Consider the following 27,444-nt stretch of genomic DNA (forward strand, 5'->3'; position numbering starts at 1 on the left):
TTCCAGTTTGACCACTTCTCTGAAACGACACCGAATCGCACAGAATGAGGAACTTGTAAAGTAGCTGCAGTCGCAGTGTTTCGAGATTGCTGGGTGTCGTTAGTCTAGAAAATCGCACGGTACATTTATCTTCGTCTACATGTCCTTTTGAGAGACATTAACAGTGTTTAATAGTTGAGTGTTTTACACTCATAGCGACTGGTGATCCAACTGGGGTATCTTCTGTAGAAATATTGATGGGCCACAAGGCGTATTTGCATGATTTTACAGTGAAGTATCTCTAAAGAAAAGCTACATAACAGCGATATTCATCGTTAGCTTCGTGCTCCACCATTTTGACACCAAGTTTGTAACGATGCAGCCAAAACAAGTGGCAGCAATTGGGCTGATCTCTGGCATCATCTTTTTTAAGTTCATCTCAATGGTAAGTGTGTAATACATTTTATCCCCACTACAAGAAGACGCGTGCTACCTCTCAGCTGCTCCTAATCTTTTTCGTTATCAAACATTGCCTCCCATGATCTCCCCAAGCCTCCGATCACCATTGACATCAAGCCGATGGCAAGTGTCGCTACATCCCTTCTGCTGCCCAAATGGTCTTTTCTCTCTCAACTACCCGCGATTTTTCTCTGTTGCTTCTCTGTGGCGCTCAGACAATGGGAGGTTGCAACTTATTTTGGTCTTTCATTCTCGTTGGATGCTCCTTCAGTTTCGGCTAACCTGTTTTTTGCCGTTAATGTTTGAGATTTTTTTACTATTTAAAAACGAAGTATTTATATCTTCACTATTGTGTATAATTGCATTACACCTTTCTTTCACTGTACATATGAATACTCTTAATATGTCGTCCTAAACTTTGAGGCTCCACGACCATCACAATGCAGGGTAAAACGTTAAATTTTGGATAACACAGAATCTGAATATGTATTTATACTGGATGAATCCGATGAGCTATGAAGCTCTTTTTCGCAGATGTCCAGTACCTATGAGGCAGGTAGCACGAACTGTTGAACGCGAAATATTGTTAAATAAAAATCTACATGACTGGTATATACAAAAAAAAACGTAAGACTAGCTTTTCAAACCCAACAAAACCATAATATCACGAACATTAGGATATCACATTGCTTCTGTATGTCACTGCTACATAGCAGGCTGTCTCAACCTTACTAGAAGCAGCAGCAAAGCCATTGACAAGGGAAGCATTAATTTGTTCACGAGTTTCAAGACGGAAAATCTGTCAAGCATGACTGGACATCATGTATAACTTATGTGTTTTGGGATAAAAATTGTGGGAAAGTCCAATAATATTATTGTGCTAAATTCACAAAGCACTCTTTCAAGAACTGCCTCAATATTTGAGTTTGACCTCCTCACACAGCCACGCTTTCGGCAAAAACTTTAGGAGTTTTGGCTTTTTTTGGTCCTTGGCCCTCAGATTTAGAACGCTCTGCCTGAAACCCGACTATACCTGACCGCCGAGTAGTAAATGCTACTTATTTCCTATGATGCGGTAAATAAACTAGACTACTAGAGATATATTTTTCCGTAGCGCTCTGAAACCCTTTGCTGAAACTGGTGCGGCTTAGAAAACGTCATATAATGATTAATATTGAGTGATACCTCGGTAAATGAAGAAAATGCGTTCCATGACGTCACTTTGTTATCAGAAACTTTGTTATCAGGGGTAGATATAACAAATGATGCATTGGGATGCGTTTCAAGACTTCAGAGAGAAGGCGGTAGAAAAGGATAGCATGGCCGCACAGTCGTCTTTAATTTGTCTGCTTGGTTTTAAATGATCTTTAAGGTGGACTGCGCTAGCCCTAACGAACTCACCACTTCAATGTCATCTCTCCGGCCTCTACCCTCCTTATGATCTGCATTTTCGTTTCCAAAGAGAGGGATTTACGTTGTACTTTTTGCCAAGTAGGGCCACTTGCATTCGACCAGGGGTCAAGAACTTTTCAATTAAGAAGAGCCATTCTTTTGGTTTTTGTCTTTGACCAAAATAGTTCGAGAGCCGCATCACACGCAGAGCTACTTGTACACAAACATAGCAGGTGACAAATTCTGACAAACTAAATATGTGATGGAATAAAATACGTCTATTTAGTATTTATCCCCCTTAGTTATTCTTTAAAACTGTACATTTTGTCGTCACCAAGACATTCTATAGTGACGCATTTCCTGTCGTATTTAATACATCGCTAATTATCTTTACATTAAATTATGTTTAAGATTAACGTTTTTGTTAATAAACGGCTGCCGGCGAGGGGGCAGCCAAAGAGTTGCAAGAGAGAAGCCAAAGAGCCGCATGCTGGCCAGGAGCCGCAGCTTGCCGACCCTGCGCTAAATGGTCATTTGGATGAATTAATGTGGGGGTAATAAAATATTTTTGTCATTGCAAAAAAACTATACAATTTTATCACCACGAGGAACTCGAGCAACGGCGGACCCGAGAGGGAGACTCCCCAAGCTCTTTGGTGATTGGATATTGATAATGTAATCAAACCCCACTCGGATGAGTTCACAGGGTACATGTAGTCTTTCGTGACCAATATCATTCATAGTAGAGGTGTTTTTGGTTAGATCACTTAAATATGTGTCGTTAAACCTGCCACTACCCAACACAGCCAATTAGTGAGGGTTGTCACGTAAACAGAACGTGCCAATTCGTCCCTAGTACAGCACACCGGTGTGTTGGAGAGCCAAGCCACAACATTTACAATCTTAGAACGACGTTTCGCCAGTAATTACAACTAGCTTCATCAGGCGACGGCCAGATTTGTGGAGAAGTCCAACTGTCTCGTTCCTTATATAGAGGCGTAGATGTGGTGACCAGGCTCCGGCGCTCTTGAGTCTGTTTACGTGACAACCCTTACGAGTTGGCTGTGTTGGGTGATGGCATGTTAACGACACATTTATAGATTTACTCGATCTAACCCAAAAAACCTTTACTGTGGTTCACAGGGTAAGTTTTAAATTTCATTCTTTGGAATCGCTTCTTATGATTTCAGAAAATATATTTATTAATCTTTTGCAAAAATAGGGCGGTGAAGCTTCCTTCTCTAAGCGACTTTGTTATAAAAGATCTTCGTTCCAAGAGGAGTCGTTAACAGAGGTAATAATGTATTTACTTACCTTAAAATATAATAATTTTGTGTTACACTAAATTAGATCTGTATAAAACATTAACACGTTGCATAATGCATGGTACAGTGATTTATCATTTGTAAACTAACATGAACGTCAATATTAACATGATCAATATCATCACCCTCATCAACATTAGTTGGCCTATGGTCATATCTGCAGCATTCACTTTTTGCTGCCGAGCCACAACCCATGATCTGAATAATAGAGGTTTTTTTGGGTTAGATCACGTAAATATGTGTCGTTAAACCCACCACCACCCGACACAGCCAACTAGTAAGGGTTGTCACATAAACAGAACATGCGAATTCATCACTAGTACAGCACACTGGTGTGTTGGAGACCCAAGACACGACATTTACAATCTGAGAACGACGTTTCACCAGTAATTACATCTAGCTTCATCAGGCGACAGCGACAACGATCTAACCCAAAAAAGAACTCTATTATGGATGATATTGGCCGCGAAAGCCTACGCGTTAAACCGATTATCTGAAGATTAGCTTTTGTCTAGGAAGTTTGAAGGCCCATAGTAATATTTGCTTGGTCAAATCCTGTCGGTGCTATGGGCCGTGATGCTGGTTGCTCTGTTAAAAGGAACTGCATCATTAACATAGTTGAGATCAGTAAACAGTTGGTCCCCAACAACCGATCATTAATCATTCATCCTGTTTGTACCTAATAGAGCCAACTACTGAGTAAAGGTTTTTGTAAGCCCCTCCTTATTCTCAGGTGTAGAATACTGTGAGAATGAGCCTGCCAATTTATTACCTAACTGGAACTCCTCCTCCATCAGCCAGTTTCTTGGGCAGTGTTCTTCGCTCATTTTCAGAGAGGGGCCACTTTCGCCGATAAGACATCATCAGTTTGAGGGCTGCCACACATTTTAAACCACTGGGTTTGACAGCACTATGATGGGGGAGTGTTTTCACAAATGTGTATTGTCGGAGGCCGCACGTCAGGAGCCCCACTAAAGGCCACCAGGGGCCGCTAGTGGCCCGCGGGCCTTGCTATGAAGAACACTGATATAGGTCGATCTGGACTGGCTATCCAGCAAAGTCGTAGCACCTGCACGTGTCAAGAGTCCCGAACCTCACCAATCTCTCCTCGGCATCAGGAGAGGGAAAATATGTCATTCCTACATTAAAAAATGCTTTTATTCTCGATATCAACGTTAACTGGACAGAGCCCAAATAATTATTGGTTTTATGGTCAGGAGTAAGTATTAACAATAAGTCGTTTTTTTCAATTCTTACGTTTAACATTTATTTTTCAAGTTGAATATTTTTATTATTTAAGTAATACATTCTTCTATTCGTTTTCCTTCAGGGTAATATAACGAAATGAGACTGGAAAATGTAGGCATACAGAACAGACAAGACAGTACAAGCAAGGCACTATATGTATAACAGACAGTACAAACGATACACAGTGTGAAGCAGACAGTACATTCAGACAGTAGAAACGAGGCTTAAGAGGCAAGACAAAAATATATTGAATTGTTGCATACACTAAGCTGTGCCTTGACTCGTGTTCTACTTTAATTTCATGTTAAGGTTGAGCATAATGAATGTGAAGACAAAGGACAATACAGAGCGGCTAACGGGTTTTGCTGCCACCTCTGTCCTCCAGGTAACCGATCAAAGCAGTAACATTGTGACGGGCAATGCATATACTGCTCTAAATGGTCAACCATTAGTTTGTATAATGTGTGGTTTTCATGTAGACAATATAAGCGATTGATGATTGTTTCTACAAGTAATAAAATTAAGGCAATGCTTGTGTAGTGGGTCCACTGAGAGACACACTTAACTCAGGAGGCAACACGTTCATTCTATGACCACAACGGGGTAACTATATAAACGTAACCACAATGGGATAACTACATAACCGGCAACCACGGGGTAACTACATAAACGGGTCAGGTCAGTGAGCACACTGCCTGACCCACGATGCCGAGCACAAAGACCGTAGACCGAGGAGAAGATGTAGCACTGCGGGTTCCATTCTAGCAGACAGCCCCGATGGGACCCCGAGACCTGCCTTTTATGCCCCCCAGCGTGGCCTAGCTCCGCCTTCGGCCACGCCCCCTACTGGAACTCACCAGAAGATTCTGGGCCATACACCACGTGTGTCTTCTGTCACCTTTTACCCACATCCTTACATTGTCCTGTCACGTTCCCTTGCCAGCCAATCGGGCTGCTCCGTCCTCACATGCCCTCTCTCTGCCAGCCATCAGAACCATGCCCCTTGGGGACCCTTTTCCATTACATAGCACACCCTGCTGTCAGAGAGGGCTACTCACTCCCAGTTCTCCTCTCTATCAGTAACTGGCACCAGGTGCCGTTGTGATCCATTATATGTCACTACACTTGCAACAGAGCATTTCTATGATATACCTGGGAAGGCTAAAGTTGATCACCATCACCATTGGGCTAGGTTATATCTAATCAGCTGTTCGGTACTCAGCTGTGTCAATTATCATTTCGAGTAATTGGCTGCGAAACATTTTCATATGATAAGCTATCATTTGTGGCCAGGTCGTTTCTGAAAATAGCTATATAGCTCAGTGGGCCTTACCTGGTAAAACGCAAAAGCATTCCGAAATGCCTTTATTCATTGCTCAAATGAATGATCCTGTGATATGTATTACAGCAGGCCAGAGAGTAACATTAAAAGGCATTATAAATGAATGTTTTTGAATTCATATTATGCTTTGTATAAATAACGTCATCAATTATAAATGCATCCACATTGAATAGCGTGTTTGAAGAAATGTAATATTTAATCAAACAAAAGTAATTTTCTGACATCATTACTTGAACTTGTCCATTTTACAGGAAGCAGGTGGCTTTATGACTGCTTTTACAATGGCGACCAATCTTTATGTACATCTTGCATCCCAGGGAAGGACTACATGGACGTTGCAAACCGTGATCCTAAATGCAAAAAGTGCAGCACCTGCAATCTTCTCTGTAAGAGTTCCACATCAGTAGGTTTCGGGTGTTTATATAGGTGTTATTTGAGTGTGGAGATACATGCATCAAACATTAATAAATGAAACAAACAGGTTAAGTAACCAAATGGATGAAAAAGATCGTTATATCACCTTACAATTGGTTAGAAAGTGGGTCGTGGTGTATGATATATTTTAAAAAGAAGACAAAAGTCTATGCAATCCGAGGTAGGTTGAAAGCATGTTGCTTCATAGGCTGCACTTAACATTACATCTGTGGACGTACCATACATGATGAGGGTCGATCCATGACGAGAAAGGTGGGCTGAGAAAAATAATTTTCAGGTTTATTCTTGGAGTCACAGCACTCAAAGTGGGACGCACTTTACTCCACAAGAGGCTGGGGTCGGTGCTTGACGGCAAAGCCAGACAGTGGGCCCCAATCCTCGAGCTGATCTCAACTTGAGTAGGCTGCTATCCATCTTGTTGTGACATATGATGATCGTCTTTCTTCATTCATGAGAAAGGGCCTCCATCTTAAATAACTTAAAGAATATGACTATCACGATATTGAGCTGCTCAAAAGAAGAAGATGGCACAGACAGTTTGAACCGGTACTCCCCGGTCGCACTGCGGGCCAGTAGACCGCAGTCAGGAGGGTGAAGACAAGATGGCGGGTCAGGTTTCACATCAATTGGATCAAAAAGTTGCAGAAGTTGAAAAGGCACTATAGAAAAAAGAGGGAATGTATAATAAGTCGGGAATATAAGATGGTCTCAGAACAAAAATATATACTCTTCTTTGGTTCTTTCGGTAAAGTCACGTAGAATGAGAATAAAATAATAAATTGATAAAATAAAATAACACAATAATATTCTCACGACGTTTCGGCCACAACACAAGCGGCCTTCATCAGGTGAAGGGACGAGACTGTCTGGTAGGACAGCGCTGGAGTGAAAAAAGCCACGTTCAGATCACGACCTTTAAGCTGTGTCAGAAGAAACAAAGCGCCTTGACAGAGGAATTAGCATATAATTTAGCATTGAAATGGCCGAATGATTAGCTTGTGACTGGTCACAGAAATGGCTATGTTAAAGTTAAAGCATACACATCCGCAGATGCACCCCTTGACAAAGGAATTAGCATAGAATTTAGCATTGAAATAGCTGAGTGATTAGCTTGTAACTGGTCACAGAAATAGCTATGTTTAAAGTCAGAGCATACACATTCACCGAGGCACCTAGTACAAATCAAACAGGAGAATTTAGCATTGAAATAACTGAGTGATTAGCTAGTGACTGGTCACAGAAATGGCTATGTTGAAGTCAAGGTCTACACATCTGAGCTATTCACAGTAACTGGGTATACAATACAATGTATAATGAATACTATATAGTGAACCAATAAAAAACTAAAATATAAATTACCTTAATGTTATCAATAAACTCTATATTCTCCAATCAGCTAAGCTACCAACAATAAGTCTTAAGTTACCAACAATAAGTCTTATTGTTGGTAGCTTAGCTGATTGGAGAATATAGAGTTTATTGATAACATTAAGGTTTTGATTTAAAGCTTTCGTGACTGCAGTAATTCATATTCTTAGTTTTTTCGGTAAAGTCACGTTGAAGAGAAACAACAAAATAATAAAATATATATAAAACAATAAAAAATTCTCACGACGTTTCGACCATAACTCAAACGGTCGTCTTCAGGTGTGTTGGTTCGCGTAAATTTATTTTTAAACGGTGCATTTATTTATCCATCACAGAAGAATTCTCTCATCAAGACTCTGTATCATAGAGCCCAATGCATATCCGACCAGGAACACATAAGCAGTGAACTCAAGCACGTACACCAAGCTCTTAGGGCTAATGGTTACTCCGACTATACAATCCGCAAAGCTATCACTCAAACCATGAAGAAAAACCCTCTTGAGGAGCCTTTCAAAACCATCACTTTACCCTACATTGCTGGGATCACAAAAAAGATCTCCAAAATCTTGAATAAACACAAGATCCAGGTCCCTTTCAACACATTACATAAAATCCGTGATCTGGTTCCGTCTGTAAAAGATGTGATTCCGGACATACAATACCCTGGTGTCTACAAACTAAGTTGCCTCTGTGGTAGTAGTTACATTGGAGAAACCAAACGCCATGTCTCGGACCGCATTCGTGAACACAAAGCAGACCTTAAACACGGTAGGACCAACACCTCGGCCGTGGCAGATCATTGTTCTAATTCAGTAGGCTCACATGCCATTGACTTTCCAAGACAGAGGTTCTTTGTAAGCCATCTGGCTTCCATGAGAGATTCGTTCATGAGGCTATCCACATATACAAGCACAGAGACAATTTCAACCGAGAAGATGGATTCTATCTTAGCAATCATTGGAAAGATTTGATAAACCATTTCAGGTCTTAATTGATTGTTCACGCTTACAGTGGCTTTCAGACAGCATACATTATAAAAAATTTCGTCTCCCCCCTCCTCTTTTCAGAATATAGATGGACTAGTCCTGGGTAAACTGCCAAATCGTTGCGCGTGGCGCTAACGTTTTTTTTATAAATAAATAAATGCGCCGTTTAAAAATAAATTTATGCGAACCAACACACCTGAAGACGACCGTTTGAGTTATGGTCGAAACGTCGTGAGAATTTTTTTTATTTTTTATTGTTTTATATATATTATTATTTTGTTGTTTCTCTTCAACGTGACTTTACCGAAAAAAACTAAGATTATAACATTAAGGTTATTTATATTTTAGATTTGTATTGGTTCACTATATAGTATTCATTATACATTGTATTGTATACCCAGTTACTGTGAATAGCTCAGATGTGTAGACCTTGACTTCACCATAGCCATTTCTGTGACCAGTCACTAGCTAATCACTCAGTTATTTAAATGCTAAATTCGCCTAGTTATTTCAATGTTAAATTCTCCTGTTTGATTTGTACTAGGTGCCTCGGTGAATGCGTATGCTCTGACTTTAAACATAGCTATTTCTGTGACCAGTTACAAGCTAATCACTCAGCTATTTCAATGCTAAATTCTATGCTAATTCCTTTGCCAAGGGGTGCATCTGCGGATGTGTATGCTTTAACTTTAACATAGCCATTTCTGTGACCAGTCACAAGCTAATCACTCGGCCATTTCAATGCTAAATTATATGCTAATTCCTCTGTCAAGGCGCTTTGTTTCTTCTGACACAGCTTAAAGGTCGTGATCTGAACGTGGCTTTTTTCACTCCAGCGCTGTCCTACCAGACAGTCTCGTCCCTTCACCTGATGAAGGCCGCTTGTGTTGTGGCCGAAACGTCGTGAGAATATTATTGTGTTATTTTATTTTATCAATTTATTATTTTATTCTCATTCTACGTGACTTTACCGAAAGAACCAAAGAAGATGAATCCTTGCAGTTACGAAAGCTTTAAATCGAAAAATATATACTATTAGAATACTAAAATCTGAAATGAAACTGTAAAATAGAGGATTAATCAATGCACAGGAACCGGGGGAGAGTGAAATCATATGCAGAGATGACATCACTGGAAGCCCTAGTAATTCCTATTTAAGAGTTGAGATTAATATATCCTGGTTATTCACAACTCACCTAAAATGTCCACAATTACAGTCAATAGGGTCCATGGCAACATCCACTAAGCCACTATCTCCAATGCTGGCAGATTACAGGGCAATGTTGCCGGAATAAATTGTGTTTCTAGTCTTCTCATACACACAACGCCAGGTGATACAAATTGAGAACTATGCCGCATTAAAGAGGAGAAGCAACATCTATGACTTCTTAAACTGCCATCGCATTGGTCCCCCATCTCATCTCTGATGAACCTCCACAGGTTAGACGAGATTAGATAAACTCACCTCATGTCGCCTCGGTTATAATTCCAATAATTGTTTGAGTTGAGCTGCGTTGCGGCATGCATTCTTGAATGCCATGCTACTGGTAAATGTGACCCACTGTTCGATTATAACGATCAGAGAGTAACTCCTCTCACCAATACATTAGTTTCTCAATTACCATGATCTCCACAGACACCAGATAATGTGTGTTATATCATATTACCATTTGTATGTACAGTATGCTAAAGTTATGAACACACTTTTTGAACAATAGCTACTTCGGACATATATTGCCAAGACCAACATCCATAATAGAGGTTTTTGGGTTAGATTGCGTCAATATAAATGCGTCGTTAAACCCACCACCAACCGACACAGCCAATTATGAAGGTTTCTCACGGAAACAAAACATGCCCACACCGGTATGTTGGAGAGTAAACTCACAACATTTACAGGATCAAAATGGTTTGTATATGAAACAATCAATGCAGTATTGAAATGAAACTAAGTTTCCTTTTCTCTGTCGTGCAGATGAAGATTTTCAACAGGACTGTAATGTCACTAGTGACACCATGTGTCAGTGTAAGGATGGATACAGTCGGCCTGATCCTTCACAGCCTTGTGAAGTTACATCAAATACAGGTGAGAAATGTCTAATTTATCTCTAAAGCCTATGTTACCAACAAATGCAAGTAAGAGGCGCTGTCATTAGGAAATTCGTAAAGGATTTGCACATCTTGGACGTGATTCAAATCTTGTCAATATGGCTGTTCCGAGTATTTTTTTGAAATACCATACAGAGCTCCCTACTTGCCCCACTATTATGCATTTATTATATAAATGACATGCCACACACATCAGAGAAATGTCTACACATGATTTTTCCCTTGCTACACAGGTGTCAAGCCTAAAACAGGTTATTCCCTCACCAAGGACCTAACCGTGAATATGTCAGACATTGGCCACTCCATACCAGACCATGGTTACTGTTTTCCATTGGAACAATTAGCTGGTATATGCTGAACCAAATGTGTATTTAGAGCAAGGAAGTCTAGAATCAGCTGCTCCCAAAATATATTGGGAATACTGTGGATCGAAACCTAACCTACCATTGAAGGTTGATGAAACAATGAAACCTTATCCAGAAAGTCGCAAATACTAGTTGGAGAGCAGATGTGCTTACACTGCACATTATTATACCTGTTTTATATTTGTACATCCGAGCCATGCTGAGGCCATGCCATGCCAGCATGGTGCTTCTTTGGAGGCATGAGGTGCTTTACCACTCCACAAGCTGAATCATGCCATTGTTGTCACATTCAATTCTAGATATAAAGACACCGAGTTGTGCTGACTGATCTCACACTACTCATTGGTTTTTCGGTAAAGTCACGTATGTAGAAATACAATAAAATTATATTCAAATAAATCACGACGTTTCGACCGCAACACAAGCAATCTTCATCAGGTGTAAAAGTAACAAAAAAAAATAGCGAGGGAGCACATAGGGTGACATCAACGCAACACATAGAGAGCGTTAAACTGCACGGAGGTAAATACAACAAGAAGATGAGAGACGAGAATTTAACAAACCTAAGAAAAAATTACATGATGCAAAACCAGTCGGCCAACAACACAGTTATACACTTGCCTGACGGACCACGAATTTCAGAAGAGTGCTAAATTTCGTGTCCATCCTCTGGGTTGAACACACCAGCATAGACAGAATGAACAAATACGAGGTACAAGGTAGCAGAAAAACATATGTTGGGGTCGCCGGCCCCCGGGATCTCTCCTGCCTGTGACCCTGTCCGCGAAGCACCGAAGCTCCCAGACTCTCCACTAGTGTGGGAGCTGCCGCCGCCGCACTCCTCCCCGGGCGGGGAAAGGTCGTCGCGCTCCTGTTCCCCCCCCTGTGCTGTCCCCCCCCGAGTCCGGGTTTCCTGCCGGTGAGGCATCACACTCGACCGCCCTGGGACCCGCTAGCGCTTCGCCGGCACCCAAACGCGACGCTCCCCGCCCGCGCAGTCCCACGCACCAATCACACGCGGGTAACAGGGGGGTTAAAGGTCGGAGGGTAAGCGACGTCGTTCGTGCTCACTCCGACGATTGGGGGGATTGGATTAAACGGGTTTAAAGGGCTATGCGATGGGCATGCGTGCGAGACGGGTATCCGCTCGCAACGTGGGAGTCCGCAGCCGACGGTTTGTAGCGCACACACTCCACGCGGCGCCGCTCCACACACGCGGCGACCACCGAGAACAGCAAGCGCACCCACGCGTCCACTCTCTTTCCACACCCTCGCAAAAACCACACCAGTCCGTTATGTAACCGCCGACGATTTATTCCACCGCGTCGGCGAGCCCTTATTTAACCGAGTCAGTCGGGATCAGCGGGGCAGGACCAATCTATCTCGTCGATAGTCGGCACTACACTCTACCTGTCCTCCTCCCCTTTACCCTCTCCGGTTTTCCTCTTCAGCTAAGTCCCAACCCCCTCTTTCTCTCTCTCTCTTACTCACGGTTCGTCGTCACTGCCGGCTGGTCCTCGCGGCGCGTCGATACGTCCCACGGACGTTCGCGCGGCTGGACTCGGGAGTTGACGGGCCTGGGGTTGACTCGAGTAGCCAGAGAACCTTTTTCCTTCGCCCTGACCCGCTTTATTCTTTCTACATCAAAGGGGCTACCTGGTACCGACTCGCGGGCCAATCAGCTCGCTGGGATCACCCGCCAATCGGTAGGCCTATCTGTATCCCAGCATCCCCCGGGCCGTTGCTTTCAGCGACGTCCGCATCTAAATTTACCTGCTCAGCGGCCCTCCAGCCGGAGGGCGACCCTGCTTTCCCGCCGCTCGTGGCTCTGCCCTCCTACCTGCCTGCCCTGCCGACCCGTGTGCGTGAGGTGCGTACTAACCGCGGTGGCGGGGCAGCCCCGCCGTGAGCATGTCATTTCTACTCAAGTCACGGCGCCACGGTGGGTGTTAGCATCGGAGGAGACCGTCCAATTCCCTGGCCGCAGGAAACCGTGAAGATTACCCCTTTACGAGGGCTTCTGGGTGAAAACCTGTCGGCCAGGGTGTCTCCCCACGTGCTCTAAGGGTGGGGGGAGTGCGTGCGTGTGTGTTCCGGTGGGGGGGTGGGGAGGTGGTGGGGTGGAGCAATGTCGGCCTCGCTGCTCGGGGCGGCGAGATCGCAGGTGGGCCACCCGCCGATCGGCTCCGTGGCGGCGGCATCACACATATACAGGGACACAAGAGGTAAGAAGAGGAAAGACGGACAGAGAAGCAAGAAAAAGGGGCCAGAGGGATGAACAGACAGAGGCTTAAATAAGCAGCAGAGGTGGGGGGAGGGGCCGAAGAAAGCAAGGGGCGGGTGGAAACAGACGGCAGCAGAAGTGGGGGGAGGGGCCGAAGAAAGCAAGGGGCGCAAGGGCGCGGGCAGAAACAGACGGAAGTATAGAGACAAACACAAAACCACGGTAAACAAAAAACGAAGCACATTAAACAAAAGATGAAGCACATTGAGGCACTTCGAAGAACAGACAACACAAGGCAATAAGTTTAGGACAGAATTGTAAAGGTAACTTCCCCGTAGTAGTGTGTTAATAAAGAATTAAAGCTTTCGTGACTGCATAAATTACTCATTGGTTTTTTCGGTAACTGCTTTGCCATTACTTATTGGCAATTATGGACTCAGACTATTGTCCTATCATCTCAAAGAGTCCCTGGCACATGATAATATGCTACACAGTGGCAGTGGGGGTCACAAAATGCCGATTTATTACTAATAAACCTCAATGATCCGATCGAAATTAGGGATTTCGATCGGATCATTGGGAGGGCACGTGCGATCCCCCCCCCCCCCCCCACTGGCTCCGCCACTGGTAGGGGCTCCCTTGGCGAACAGGTCTGGGTGAGGTTCCAGGCAAATAATGGTCCAAAATAAAAATAAAGCCCCTCGTGAATGGTTACAAAATACTAAAATCAGAGAACATAGCCTGGACAAGGGATACCGGGAAACACCCCTGGAGCCAGGCCTGGCGGTGGTGTTCACCGGCAAGGGCCTGCTGGCCGGGTGATCCATGTAACCGGGTCAGGCCCAGCCAGAAATGGTTTCGTGGCACTGGCCCAGGGGCCCACCATCCGCAGGACGAAGGGTGAGGGGCGAATGCGATGTCAGTATGGCAGGGAAAGGGATGGTCTCAGACAGACTGGACCTTGGCGATGAACACTCATCACAAACTGGACTCTCATAGATTTTACATTCATGGAGAAAGTGTCCACATCTTTCATGGAATGTCCGCATCCGGTGTTAGCTAAAGACCTTACCATGCCATTTCAGTTATGTATGTTGTTTGACCATACGTCTCCACGCTCGTTTGTGTGAGTTGGTGAAGAGTTGGGGTGGGGGGTGCCGGCGGGACCAGTTTAGATGCTAGTGATGCTAGCTGTGGCTGGTAACAAACTCACATTTCTGGGGTCGTGGCATATTGCGCAAGCCACTGCACCAACTTTGTACCTACATTGCCATGGCAATATACTGTGCTTCAAGTATTAAACTGGTTTGGCATCTTATAAAGTACTCATGCTATATTATATTATACCAATGAGCCAACATAGCCGAGGTTATGGAATGTGTAGTGAGTCCAACCAAGTCGCAGCCATTCTATTAGGAGCAACACGTTTATTTGTACCAACACAACATACACCTAGGGTGGTGACCACCCGACTAACCACGCTCACACATTAACATATGAGTTCTATGCTAACCCAGTCCGGACCACGAGCTGGGTCCGGGACCACGTGGTTGGAGGCTTCTTCAAGGCTTGACGTGGATCTTCCAATACTACAACACGAAGAACCCGGGGTCCCTCTCAGGGACCCCCTCATATCTGCTCGAGTTGGGGCCGGCTCCGCCTCTGGTCCCGCCCACCTTCAAGATCTTTTCGCCCTTACCCGGAGACTCTCGAAAGCTCTTCCCAGACCATGTGACCACCCTTTGGCCCCGTCCACCTGGGGCCCCCCTCCGGTATCGTCCGGTCATGTGTCCACAGGTCCTGCACTTGGTGCCACCACGCTAACCAGCGCTCCCCCAAGCCCCCACTAGGGTTGGTACCGGGCCTGCAAGTGACATTCCCAGTCACTACAACTGTATATCCCATGCGCAAATTCAGTTCAGTTCAGTTCCATTTATTTGGCATAGCTCTGTGAGCCATTCGGCTCTTGAATCGGGTGCAACCACAACAAACGAAAAACAAAAACATGAACAAGAAACATCTTAAAGTGACTATGTGACTGTGCAAACAGAAATTCCAGGAAAAAAACATCAAAATATTCCTGAAAAAGCACCGTACAGCAACGCTGTGTGCAAAAATCCCAGTGGGATGCAATTCAAACAACAACAACAACCACTAGACAACTTAGATTAAGGCCATCAGTCTAACTCTGTACTACAAGAAACAAAAACATGGCCAAACCAAAAAACTTTTCGAAATCACCAAAGTAAAGCCAAAAATGCAATGTAACAGTGATCATAGGGACTGTGACCGATTTTTTTACAATAAACTACATAAATAACATGTAGCACCAAACCCTAGAGCCATAGCTGGCTGCATGAGTCACTCCACAACAACAGGAACATCAGTCGGAGTATCGCATTTTTCAATGCACCTTTAAGATCAGCACACTAAATAAAAATACAGATAATACTTTGCAGCGGTCATCCGGAGCGAAACATTTTATTTTATTTTAGGCCACCGAATAGCAGTGGCAGCTAGAGGTGTAGCAGTTTTGAGTGAAAATCTCATAGGTAGTGATTCAAGTTGAAGTTTATTGGCAATAGCATTCCAGACCCTGAGGGCATCAATAGCAAAGGCCCTTCCTCCGGTTTTTGTACGGCAATAGGGAATGTAGAAAATGAGCGAAGACCTGAGATCAAATTTGTTCTTTGAAACAGAGAGGAGATCCAGCAGGTAGTCTGCGAATTTTTTTGTAAATACATCGTGAATAAATAAGATCTGGTGCACAAGCCGTCGAACATTAAGGGATGTTAAGTTTGACCCAATGTAGAGATCACAGTGGTGAGTCCTATATGGGCAGTTCAATGCAAAGCAAATGGTTACAGGTGGCTAGTTTGAGGGTGCTACTCTTCCAACTTGTCTTTTACAGTAAGTCCATGCGGTCTCTCAAAACAGCTCAGCGCAGGTAAAATATTCGAATATTATGGCCACATATTTACGAATTACAGTGAGGGAAAAAAGTATTTGATCCCCTGTTGATTTTGTACGTTTGCCCACTGACAAATAATCCAGCAGTGGATTGACAACAGGGCTGTACATCTGTACTGTACATGGAAATGTTGGTTTCGATTGTTGATTACACAATTAATATTTACGAAAACAGATTTTTACAATTGTGCACCGAGCTGCAAAAATCTACAATGCAGATTAACGTGATTTTAACTCCAATGGGATCTTGGGAGTGGTGGCTTGCAGTGCAAAAAACACCGTATTTGATATTTCAATTTCAGATGGTAAGGTCAAGTCATTTATAGTGAGGGAAAAAAGTATTTGATCCCCTGCTGATTTTGTACGTTTGCCCACTGACAAAGAAATGATCAGTCTATAATTTTAATGGTAGGTTTATTTGAACAGTGAGAGACAGAATGACAACAACAACAAAATCCAGAAAAACGTATGTCAAAAATTTTATTAATGGATTTGCATTTTAATGAGGGAAATAAGTATTTGACCCCTCTGCAAAACATGACGTAGTACTTGGTGGCAAAACCCTTGTTGGCAATCATAGAGGTCAGACCTTTCTTGTAGTTGGCCACCAGGTTTGCACACATCTCAAGAGGGATTTTGTCCCACTCCTCTTTGCAGATCTTCTCCAAGTCATTAAGGTTTCGAGGCTGACGTTTGGCAACTCGAACCTTCAGCTCCCTCCACAGATTTTCCATGGGATTAAGGTCTGGAGACTGGCTAGGCCACTCCAGGACCTTAATGTGCTTCTTCTTGTGCCACTCCTTTGTTGCCTTGGCCGTGTGTTTTGGGTCATTGTCATGCTGGAATACCCATCCACGACCCATTTTCAATGCCCTGGCTGTGGGAAGGAGGTTCTCACCCAAGATTTGACGGTACATGGCCCCGTCCATCGTCCCTTTGATGCGGTGAAGTTGTCCTGTCCCCTTAGCAGAAAAACACCCCCAAAGCATAATGTTTCCACCTCCATGTTTGAAGGTGGGGATGGTGTTATTGGGGTCATAGGCAGCATTCCTCCTCCTCCAAACACGGCGAGTTGAGCTGATTCCAAAGAGCTCCAATTTGGTCTCATCTGACCACAACACTTTCACCCAGTTGTCCTCTGAATCATTCAGATGTTCATTGGCAAACTTCAGAAGGGCATGTTTACATGCTTTCTTGAGCAGGGGGACCTTGCGGGCGCTGCAGGAATTCAGTCCTTCACGGCGTAGTGTGTTATCAATTGTTTTATTGGTGACTGGTCCCAGCTGCCTTGAGATCATTGACAAGATCCTCCCGTGTAGTTCTGGGCTGATTCCTCACCGTTCTCATGATCATTGCAACTCCACAAGTTGAGATCTTGCATGGAGCCCCAGGCCGAGGGAGATTGAAAGTTCTTTTGTGTTTCTTCCATTTGCGAATAATCGCACCAACTGTTGTCACCTTCTCACCAAGCTGCTTGGCAATGGTTTTGTAGCCCATTCCAGCCTTGTGTAGGTCTACAATCTTGTCCCTGACATCCTTGGAGAGCTCTTTGGTCTTGGCCATGGTGGAAAGTTTGGAATCTGATTGATTGATTGCTTCTGTGGACAGGTGTCTTTTATACAGGCAACAAGCTGAGATTAGGAGCACTCCCTTTAAGAGTGTGCTCCTAATCTCAGCTCGTTACCTGTTCAAAAGACACCTGGAAGCCAGAAATCTTTCTGATTGAGTGGGGGTCAAATCCTTATTTCCCTCATTAAAATGCAATTCAATTTATAACATTTTTGACATGCGTAAGGTCAAGTCATTTACAGTGAGGGACAAAAGTATTTGATCCTAGTCTCTGACTGTTCAAATAAACCTACCATTACAATTATAGACTGATCATTTCTTTGTCAGTGGGCAAACGTACAAAATCAGCAGGGGATCAAATACTTTTTTCCCTCACTATAAATGACTTGACCTTACCATCTGAAATTGAAATATCAAATACGGTGTTTTTTGCACTGCAAGCCACCACTCCCAAGATTCCATTGGAGTTAAAATCACGTTAATCTGCATTGTAGATTTTTGCAGCTCGGTGCACAATTGTAAAAATCTGTTTTCGTAAATATTAATTGTGTAATCAACAATCGAAACCAACATTTCCATGTACAGTACAGATGTACAGCCCTGTTGTCAATCCACTGCTGGATGAGGTCCTGCAATTTTCATATCAGGGCTTTACGACAGATTCGACCACTATTGAGTTGTGACATAGCCATTGTGGTGGCGTGTTGCATAGTATGGAGAGGGCTTGATTATTGCAAGTCACTACTCTACGAAACGTCTCGCAAAAACATTACCAAGCTGCAGGATGTACAAAATTATTTGGCATGTGTTGTAACGGTTAATGCAAGATCTGATCATGTTCGTCAGGTGCTTACTGAGCTGCATTGGCTTCCGGTTGCCAAACGAATACATTATAAGATTGAACTTATTACATGCAAAGTGATTGCCACAAATGAACCACAATGCCTTGCTGATCTCAAGGAGCATAAACCATCACACAAACCCTGATCATCATCGCAGTAACTTTTGGCTAGCCATCGAACAAAGATAGTTAATGCATTGTGCATTTTCAGATGCACTTCTGCGGCCGTCTGGAACGCTCTTACTTTCGATATTAGGAAGCCACTGGATCTATGCACGTTTAGATTGAGAATGAAAACATTTCTTTAGAACTGCTTTCTATGCTAAGTTAGTTGTTCTTCCCGCGCAACTCCGATTCGCACGGTTGGGTATGTACAGTATGAAAGAACTTCAACATACATTTATACACATGGATTATGGGTTTTATTTTGCATAATTGTACCACTTTGATTAGTGGGGGTTGCTGAAGAGGGGTTGCATAGATTCACGCGACAACAACGAATCTTGCTACATTGTCCCCTATTGCCACCACAGCATGTTAAAATTAATATATACTTTGATCCATCAGGCTTCATCGTGCATATTTACTTCATTAAACAGATCCCTACAGGAAAGCAAATTTAGTGTGGCACTGACCAGTCGTCACGATGTTTGCGGAAAGCTCTTGCCTACAACATCTGGCTGCCTGGAATTTGTTGAATTGGCCACACTGCTGATGAGACTCTGAAAGTATAAACCATCCCAAAGTTTCGGCTTAAACACATGTTACGAGACAACATTGCTCCCAAAAGTAAATTGGTTCATGCACTGATATAAAACATAAGCACTGGTGTCGATGTAATATTATTTCAGAGGGTGATAATCAATAGTCTTGGCAATGAATTGTATATGTCAATAAATATGCATGCTGAATGTTTGTCCTCTGCCATTTGCTACCTGCAGAAAAAAACATTACAATTCTTGCTGGAATTGTGACCTTCATTCTTCTGGTGGCGGTGGTGGCCTTATTGATTTGTCGGAAGAAGAAATGCTCATACCCCTTTGGTAAGAAACATTACAGCATTTTATGTAACTTGCATTGTTTCATAATGAGCCCAATGCTTCATGAGTGGCCCATCCGTGATTCATGAGACAACTAATAAGGGCTGTAGATTAATTGGAAGATGTCCAAGTGCACATCACCATCACAAAAAACTTGAAGGAAAATGGGCAATGTCCAAGATAACACTCTGCAGTACTCCTGCTTATTACAATGTTATTGCGCAGCATTTGAATAATGCTAAATATTAACTTGAGTTTCCAGTCAACAATAATGAATATGATGCATCTCAATATAGACACCACTATGTATATATAATAATTGTATTGTGTTGATTTGTTTCAATGTTTTCTTTGTTCGTGCTGCACACTACTCTTCAATGTAACTAACGTCAACAAAATATCACCAAACATCTACCTAAATATTTCAAAGACACAAAAACACCCCACAACTATAAATGCTTTATGGCCACGCCAAACTTGCCAATTCATTAGAACCTTCAGAACCTCAGAAAGTCTAGATTAATATCCTGGAACCCACTGTGAGATCGAGCATAAGCTCTCAAAGTGCCCTCATTCAACTTGAGTCCTGGGAGTGAGTCACCTGCAACACTGCCAAAGTCCCTAACCAGCACAGAATCACAGAGTTCACGGAAGAAATTACCAATTACAATTTGCCCTGCAAAAAATGGGCAGTATTTATCTGAATCAGAACATCGCATGGCAGATGTGTCTATTTTATGCACTGAAAATTTAAGAATAGAACACAGTGTGATAGCAGACACAATCTCAAACCTTGGAGCACATAGTCTGGCACTACCCGCTTTTAAAAATTAACTTGTAGAATTTCAGATAATCATCAGGCTCTTCCTGCAACTTTTCACTGGTTCAGCAACCTCGACATAAATTTAGCTGATCAGCTTCCACCCATACGAAAGAAAATGTGTTACTCTCCAATATTATTGTACATTGATACTGTCATCCAAGCAATACACTGTTTAACTGCATGCCTATACAGGTCACCATAAGTCGATGGGGATTACCTGTAAGTAGATAATATCATTTAATGTTATTTTCGTGCACACAAACGACAGGATGCACAAGAACAATATGCATCCATAATGTGCATGCATACTGTGCGTTGATTAACATATTAATAATCCAACCAGTAATGGATACCCATTATAATTTATATGCATTCCTGGCCTTTGCAAGTGAGGGGCTCACAAGTGAAGACATAACATCTATTCCTCTATTAAAGAACGAAACAGGAGGATATCTCCACAAATCTGGCTGTCACCTCATGAAGCTAGTTGTCATTATTGGCGAAACGTCGTACTCAGATTGTAAATGTTGTGGATTTACTCTCCAACACCCCGATATGCTGCACTAGTAACGAATTGGCATGTTCTGTTTACGTAACAAACTTTACCAATTGGCTGTGTTGGGTGGTGGCTGGTATAACGACGCATTTATATTTACGCGATCTAATCCAAAAAAGCTGTATTATGGATCCAAACATCTGCTTCACATTTAGGACCAGAATTCCATCTTCATGAAACAGCTGACACATTACCTTGGAGATTTTCCACATTGCTAATAATTGTGCATTTAAACACAAAATCTAACTTAAATAAATGTTAGTCAAGATATCAGAAACAGTATGTTTTAGTCGGAATATTTGGTTGCTAATGAGAGCTTGCATCATGCACAGCAGATGAATTAATATAGCAAAATAATTGCTGTACAATTGTTTCAGTGCACATCTAATGACTGATAACACCATCCTATAATCTCACACCTGTACCATCACTAATATCACGTGCCTTGCAATCGTTTTTACTCCACGTTTTGAAGTTTACTACGAACAGAGCAGGTTCACTTTTAGACACACTCCCATAATACCATAGTCATAACAGCATAACGCATACAGAATCATCATTAGCAATGCTTTCAGTAGATGCTACTGAGTGGACATGTGTCACGTTGTCTTCTTGTACGGGAACAGGTGATTCTGGCAAAGGGACGGAGACTGTGGCACTTCTTAGTGTGAAAGTGCCCAAGGATGTCCTTGAGGTAAGTCAAGCAGCATCTGCTGGGGCCTGGCTCCCATGACATTGCATCACAGGAACTCATGTACTCTTGTGGAGCCTTCCACTGTCTAATTGTGGTGTGTAGACTCTCCAAAAACTATCTTACACCTACTTTTGGTGTGGCGTTGTGGTTTTTGGTGGTGATTTGGTAGGGTCTTAAAGGGTTAGCCGAAGTATTTCCCATCATGTTTTTCAAGACTTCCCTGGGACTCTGCTGGTGCTGGGACTCTGTTGTCTGAATGTTGCCCGATTGTACTTGCTGTGGTCACTGTTTGTCATGTTCCTCGGCCATGGATCTTTCGTATAATTTTTATCTCTTTTTCTTACTCTGTCTTTTGCTCTATTTCCATTGTTTTGCATTTCACTGCATTTTTAATTCGCTTTGAGATGCTGTGGGATTGAAGCTATGAAGACAGATCCTCATCCAATATCAGAATACGAATGTATTGCCAATCGCAATATATTTTCCAATGTCTTAACTACATTTACTCATACAACAAAACCTCCCATGTCACACATTCAATCGCAGCTATAGCTGGAATGATGAATCAATTAAATGTATCCATTAACTATAATATTGTATTGACTACGTTGCTGTGGTCAATTGCTCTGGCTATTTAAAACTGGCAACTGCCCCACTTAATGCCTCCCGAAGATGGGAACCCAGTATACATTCAATGTTGAGCCAACGTTGACATGTGGATAGACCGTTGGACCAATGGTTCCACGCTTACTGTAAATTTCCATACAAGCTCCACTCTGTGACGCGGCTGATGATGCAATGTACATCACCAAGCTCCTACGTCACTTCCCACCCAACAGCAAATATGGGACCAGAGGTGAGATGTGTTTCCAACTTTTATCTGCATAAGCCAATTAATCACATAATCAATCCAATAACTGGCAGAGTACTCCGAAACAAATATAATATATTCCACAAAATAACTGGATATCTTAGCTCTAATCAGAATCACTATAAGCATGCATCTTGCTGTAGATACATACGTTCATACAGTATTGGCACTGGAGAACTGAAAACTATCAAAGGAAGATGGATAGTAAGCAGTGAAACTGTAAAATGATATCTTTTGAAAGTCAGTTATCACCTTTATAACAATTGTGGGATCCTGGACAAATATAGCTCAATGCCTTGGGTAGTCCTAAACCATTAGAGGAAATTCCAGATTACAATGACAGGGCCATTTATCCCTTTACAGAAATGTAAGTGTTTCAATAATATGCACCCAATATGTAACTCTCTTTTAGCAACTCTGGAGGAAGGATGTCAAATAATGCAAGAGTAAAATCTACAACGATAGAAATACCATTAAACAATTCCCATTGTGCCTTCTTTCCCATGTGGACAGGAGCCACGAATGTTCATCGAGAAGAGAATGAAGTCTAGTAATGCTGAAGTTTGGCGGCAGTTCCATGAGTTGCTGCCAGAAGTGTATAAATCCATCTTTGAAAACACCTTCTATTTCTTGTACGAGATGGATAAAAAATACAAGATTAATATACACGTGTACTGGGGGGTTTATGAAATTACTGACATCTCAGCACGTGCAATTTTTATACTCAATTTCTTTATTCTTGAGGGTGAGGAGAAGTGTCAAGGGCTCCTGGAGATGATCCTTGCAGGACAGAATAAGCAAACGCAGCTGCAGACCCTGCTTGACTCTGCCGGTATGTGGGATCTGATGGGCAAATGGGCCTCATTGTGAGACTTTACTTCGTTAATAATGGATATCAATACGAAAGGATGAAAATAACTTTTTTGCATAAGTCACGTAATTTTCTGCTAGGTATGCTTTTAATATGCATTACAGGTAAAATTAGTATTTAAAAACTCGTTAATCATGGATATCAATACGAAAGGATGAAAATAACTTTTTTGCATAGGTTACATTTTAAGTCACGTAATTTTCTGCTAGGTATAGTTTTAATATGCATTACAGGTAAATTAGGATTTAAAAACTTGTTTTTACATAAAAACTGAGGCAATCGTATTGTTGAGTACAGACACATTAAGTAATAGTTTCAATAGCAATATAATAATATAATCTATGCTTCCATCTAATTTTTTCTTGCTGAATAGGAGGCGTTATAAATCTGGGATTCATTTACTGAACTCTGGTTGTGAATATCTGTTCACATGTTTCACTGGTTTCATTGCAGTAAAATGCTCTCCAACTCTTAATCCAAACACTGCACATGAAGAACTTAACATCTCAGATGATGGGAAGACAGCAGAATGGCTCAAGAGCCCTCCAGAAAAACCCGATCACCCAGATCGGTTCAAATACTGGTCACAGGTGCTGTCTGCTGAGAGTTTCTCTGAAGGATGCCACTTCTGGGTGGTGAATGTGGGGGACGTGGACAACCTTCGTGTTGGTGTCTCTTACCAGAGTATTCAACGTAAAGAACCAGACAGTGCATGCCTGGTTGGATTTAACAGCAGGTCCTGGTGTTTATGGAAACACAAGAACAAATACAAGGCCTGGCACGACCAGCATAGCACGGAGCTGGAAGTGGGTGAACATCCTCGCAGAATCGGTGTTGGCTTGGACTATGATAAACGGGTTCTGTTATTTTACAATGCTGACAACAATAAGCATCTACACACATTTTATGCTCACTTCTCTGAACCCCTGCATGTTGCCCTATGGGTGTGGTCTGGGGTCCTCACTATTGAGCCTGTTAACAACGATTAAATTGGACATAGGTTTCATAATTTATCCGTGGAGAATTATAAACAGGATCAAATTGCCATGCAGCTCCTCTTAGTTATTTTACACGGATATCACAGGTAATATTGTTTTCTCTACCACATGCACTCATAACCTTTATATCTAAAGAATTAAAGGTAAGAAAAGATGTTACATAAAATATACTTCTCCAAACGTAGTCATTCCGTCTTCAGATGTTTCAACATCCAAATATTTTTTTTCAAATTATCTGATTATCAAAGACACCCATGTAACCATAATGGACAAGCTGAGCCTTGCCAGCCAGTTAAATTTGCATTATAGGAAGGGGTACTATTTGCAATTTCCGAATGGCACAATGTTCTCTTGCTTTGGGCTGTAATTGGTCTGCAGCACAGTCCATGGCTTTCCACATATATGTGGATATCACAGATAATATAAAAGTTTTCACCCATCTGCTGGTCCACCCACCCTCTTATAATCATCAAAATTGCAGATAATAGAAACTGCCAATTTGAAGGCAGGAATGACAAATATGTCTAACTGCATAGATAAGACAGTTCCAAATAACAATAGTTGTACTGTATTTCCAAATTGTGCATATCAGTTGCACTGCACACCCACACATCAGTGCCATGGTGCCACTCTACACAACATCGTTTCTGGCCCGATTAACTTCCTGTGGATCCCTTTCTCATTTGCTGCGAAAAGGTACAATTTCCACATTTTCCGTTGCAGATGAACTCAGCATAATTTTCTGCATTGTGTCGTGTACGTTTACACTGCATGCATACTTGATTGGTGCAAAGTTATATTAATGAGTCTGAGCCTTTGGTCTTGAAAGCAGCCCTGAAAATTGCTGGCTCGTTGGTCAACTGTGAAGGTATCCATTCTCGATCAGCAATTGTTATTGTATATAAAATATCTTACTTTTATATGGGAATTAAGCAATATGTGTTACCAGTTTGTGATTATTATTCATATATTTGAAACACGATATATGGGATAGTAACCCCCAGAAATAATATCTCAGTCTCTGAAACCTGACATCAGGCAAATAACGTGATACAGCCTTTGACCATGAATTAGTAGCAGTGACAGCAAGCACTATGACCACTTGCTGACCCTGTCAGTTCCATGGATGGCTGGAGTGAAGTTGCCTTCACTACTGTATAGCTGTTTATTTTGTGAATTAGTATTAGATATGTAATTATAAATGTAACGGGTCCAACCCATTGTGCTGTACGAATGAATTGTGGTACAAGGGGCCGCTGAGTTAAGGGATGAACAGAGAGAACGCGATAGAGGGCGCATTGGCGTCGGCAGAAGTGGACTCGGGTGCATAATCTTTACGAGAGTTACAAATGTTTTCCATTACGGTTAGAAGCATAGAGCTAATACTTTTGTTGTATCCACCTTTCAGGGGTGGATAAAAATGTAATGATTCTTTCAACGTGAATTACCTAATGAAGATAATATTTTAATTTATAAATATAGAAACCGCTGCAACACAGTCTTATTTGTGCCTCGGGGAAGTCTTAGGGCGGCTGTTAATGCGATTAACTTCGCATTTTAGCCACGCCGTTTGAAACCCATTCAAGGCGGTGAAAAAGGCGCCCATGGTTGTAATTACTATGTCACAACGTTAGGGTGCACTATGCAAATAGCAGGTCACGGCTTTTGGCAGTGTCAAAGGGGTTGTGGAGTGTGGACTTCAGGGTCATTGGGACAACATTTGAGTGCTTTGTTGTTTTGTTTCGTATTGCTAATAAATGCCTACCGTTGGTAGGAATTTATTAGCAATACTTTCATGGGAAGGCCAATAACATGATGAGGATTTTCTTAATTAGAACACCAGCTTTTCAGAGGTCACTCACAACAGCCCCACCTAATGGAAATGTCACGACCCGCCACTGCTATAAGTCATCCACAGCACACATCCAGAGAGCTCTGTCCTCGATAATATATTTACGACTACACGACTATCATATCAATTTACAATGTAAGTTAATAGAAAATACCTGAACGTAATATTAAGGGTTTAATATATCATAATTCTGCAATATTCTGTATACGCAAATTGATGGATTGATGGTTGCCATAAATAAACACTGGCTCATAAATCTGCGTGTCTGTGTCATATTCTCATGTTGGCACAACCACTGCTATAAACTCGTTCATACTGCAGTGTGTCTCCCTGTAGCTATCACCCTGGCTAAGTGATTCCCGTTTTCCACACTTTCTTGCAATACCTTGATATGGGGTTATATTTCTGATGTCATTCATATCTGCAATAGTGGTTAACGGACTTCGCGTGCCTTGATGCTTCCGATTTAACGCATATTTCCTGCCAGTGTTACGTGAATGGTGCATGACTTAAATGTTGTTTGCCTTGAATGTGTTTGCTACTCCGTGTGTGCAATGTTCATCTGCTGTATTTATTTTTTTATTCCACCAAGGTCCTCCACGCGTCATGTAAAACAACTTATGGCCGAATGTTTCTTACTCATGTCAACAAATAAAATCTATTAAATTAAATCATCACCGATCTTTTCCCGCACGTTCCTCTGCATTCTTGGCCAGTTTATTCTTCTAAGCATTGGCTGCTGTCAGAAATTTTATCGTCTGCACTCCCATGGTGTACGCACTCACGAACTGCGTTAACAGCGGTCTTATATAGCCGCTTTTGCCAAAAATCCTCTATGATCAGATTATTTGCATATTCAAGGGGCGGAGCATCCACACTTCCACGACCCACTGTCTCGTGTGCATCGGAAAATTCAAACAAAAGTGGTCGATATTCGTCAAAAATGGGTTGCATATTTCCTTTAATCAAGAAGAGAATGATACCTAATGGGAATAATTTGAGACTGAATACGCACAAAATTGAATACATCTGCAAGGGACAATACATTCAAACAATCCATGTCACTTTGACTTCGAGGTTTTAAATGTAACTGGTTAGATTTTAATTGAAAAAGTGTGATTGGAAAA

General features: G+C 42.2%; 2 protein-coding genes across 2 annotated transcripts in view; both read left to right on the forward strand.

Moving 5' to 3' along the window:
* Nucleotides 1–27,007, forward strand: LOC116941508 (uncharacterized). Its single transcript, XM_032952643.2, has 8 exons — nucleotides 1–424; nucleotides 4,713–4,788; nucleotides 5,997–6,131; nucleotides 10,510–10,620; nucleotides 19,554–19,655; nucleotides 21,658–21,725; nucleotides 23,110–23,428; nucleotides 23,921–27,007. Exons 1-8 carry the CDS (start codon nucleotides 356–358, stop codon nucleotides 24,454–24,456), a joined length of 1,416 nt encoding a protein of 471 aa, XP_032808534.2. The 5' UTR covers nucleotides 1–355; the 3' UTR covers nucleotides 24,457–27,007.
* Nucleotides 1–27,444, forward strand: part of LOC116942704 (uncharacterized) — a 93,023-nt gene that overhangs the window by 27,722 nt on the left and 37,857 nt on the right. The gene's annotated exons all lie outside the window — the stretch shown is intronic.

Source organism: Petromyzon marinus, chromosome 1 (assembly GCF_048934315.1).
Source record: "Petromyzon marinus isolate PM22_M1 ecotype Great Lakes invasive population chromosome 1, UKy_Petmar_22M1.pri1.0, whole genome shotgun sequence".
Lineage (NCBI taxonomy): Eukaryota > Metazoa > Chordata > Hyperoartia > Petromyzontiformes > Petromyzontidae > Petromyzon > Petromyzon marinus.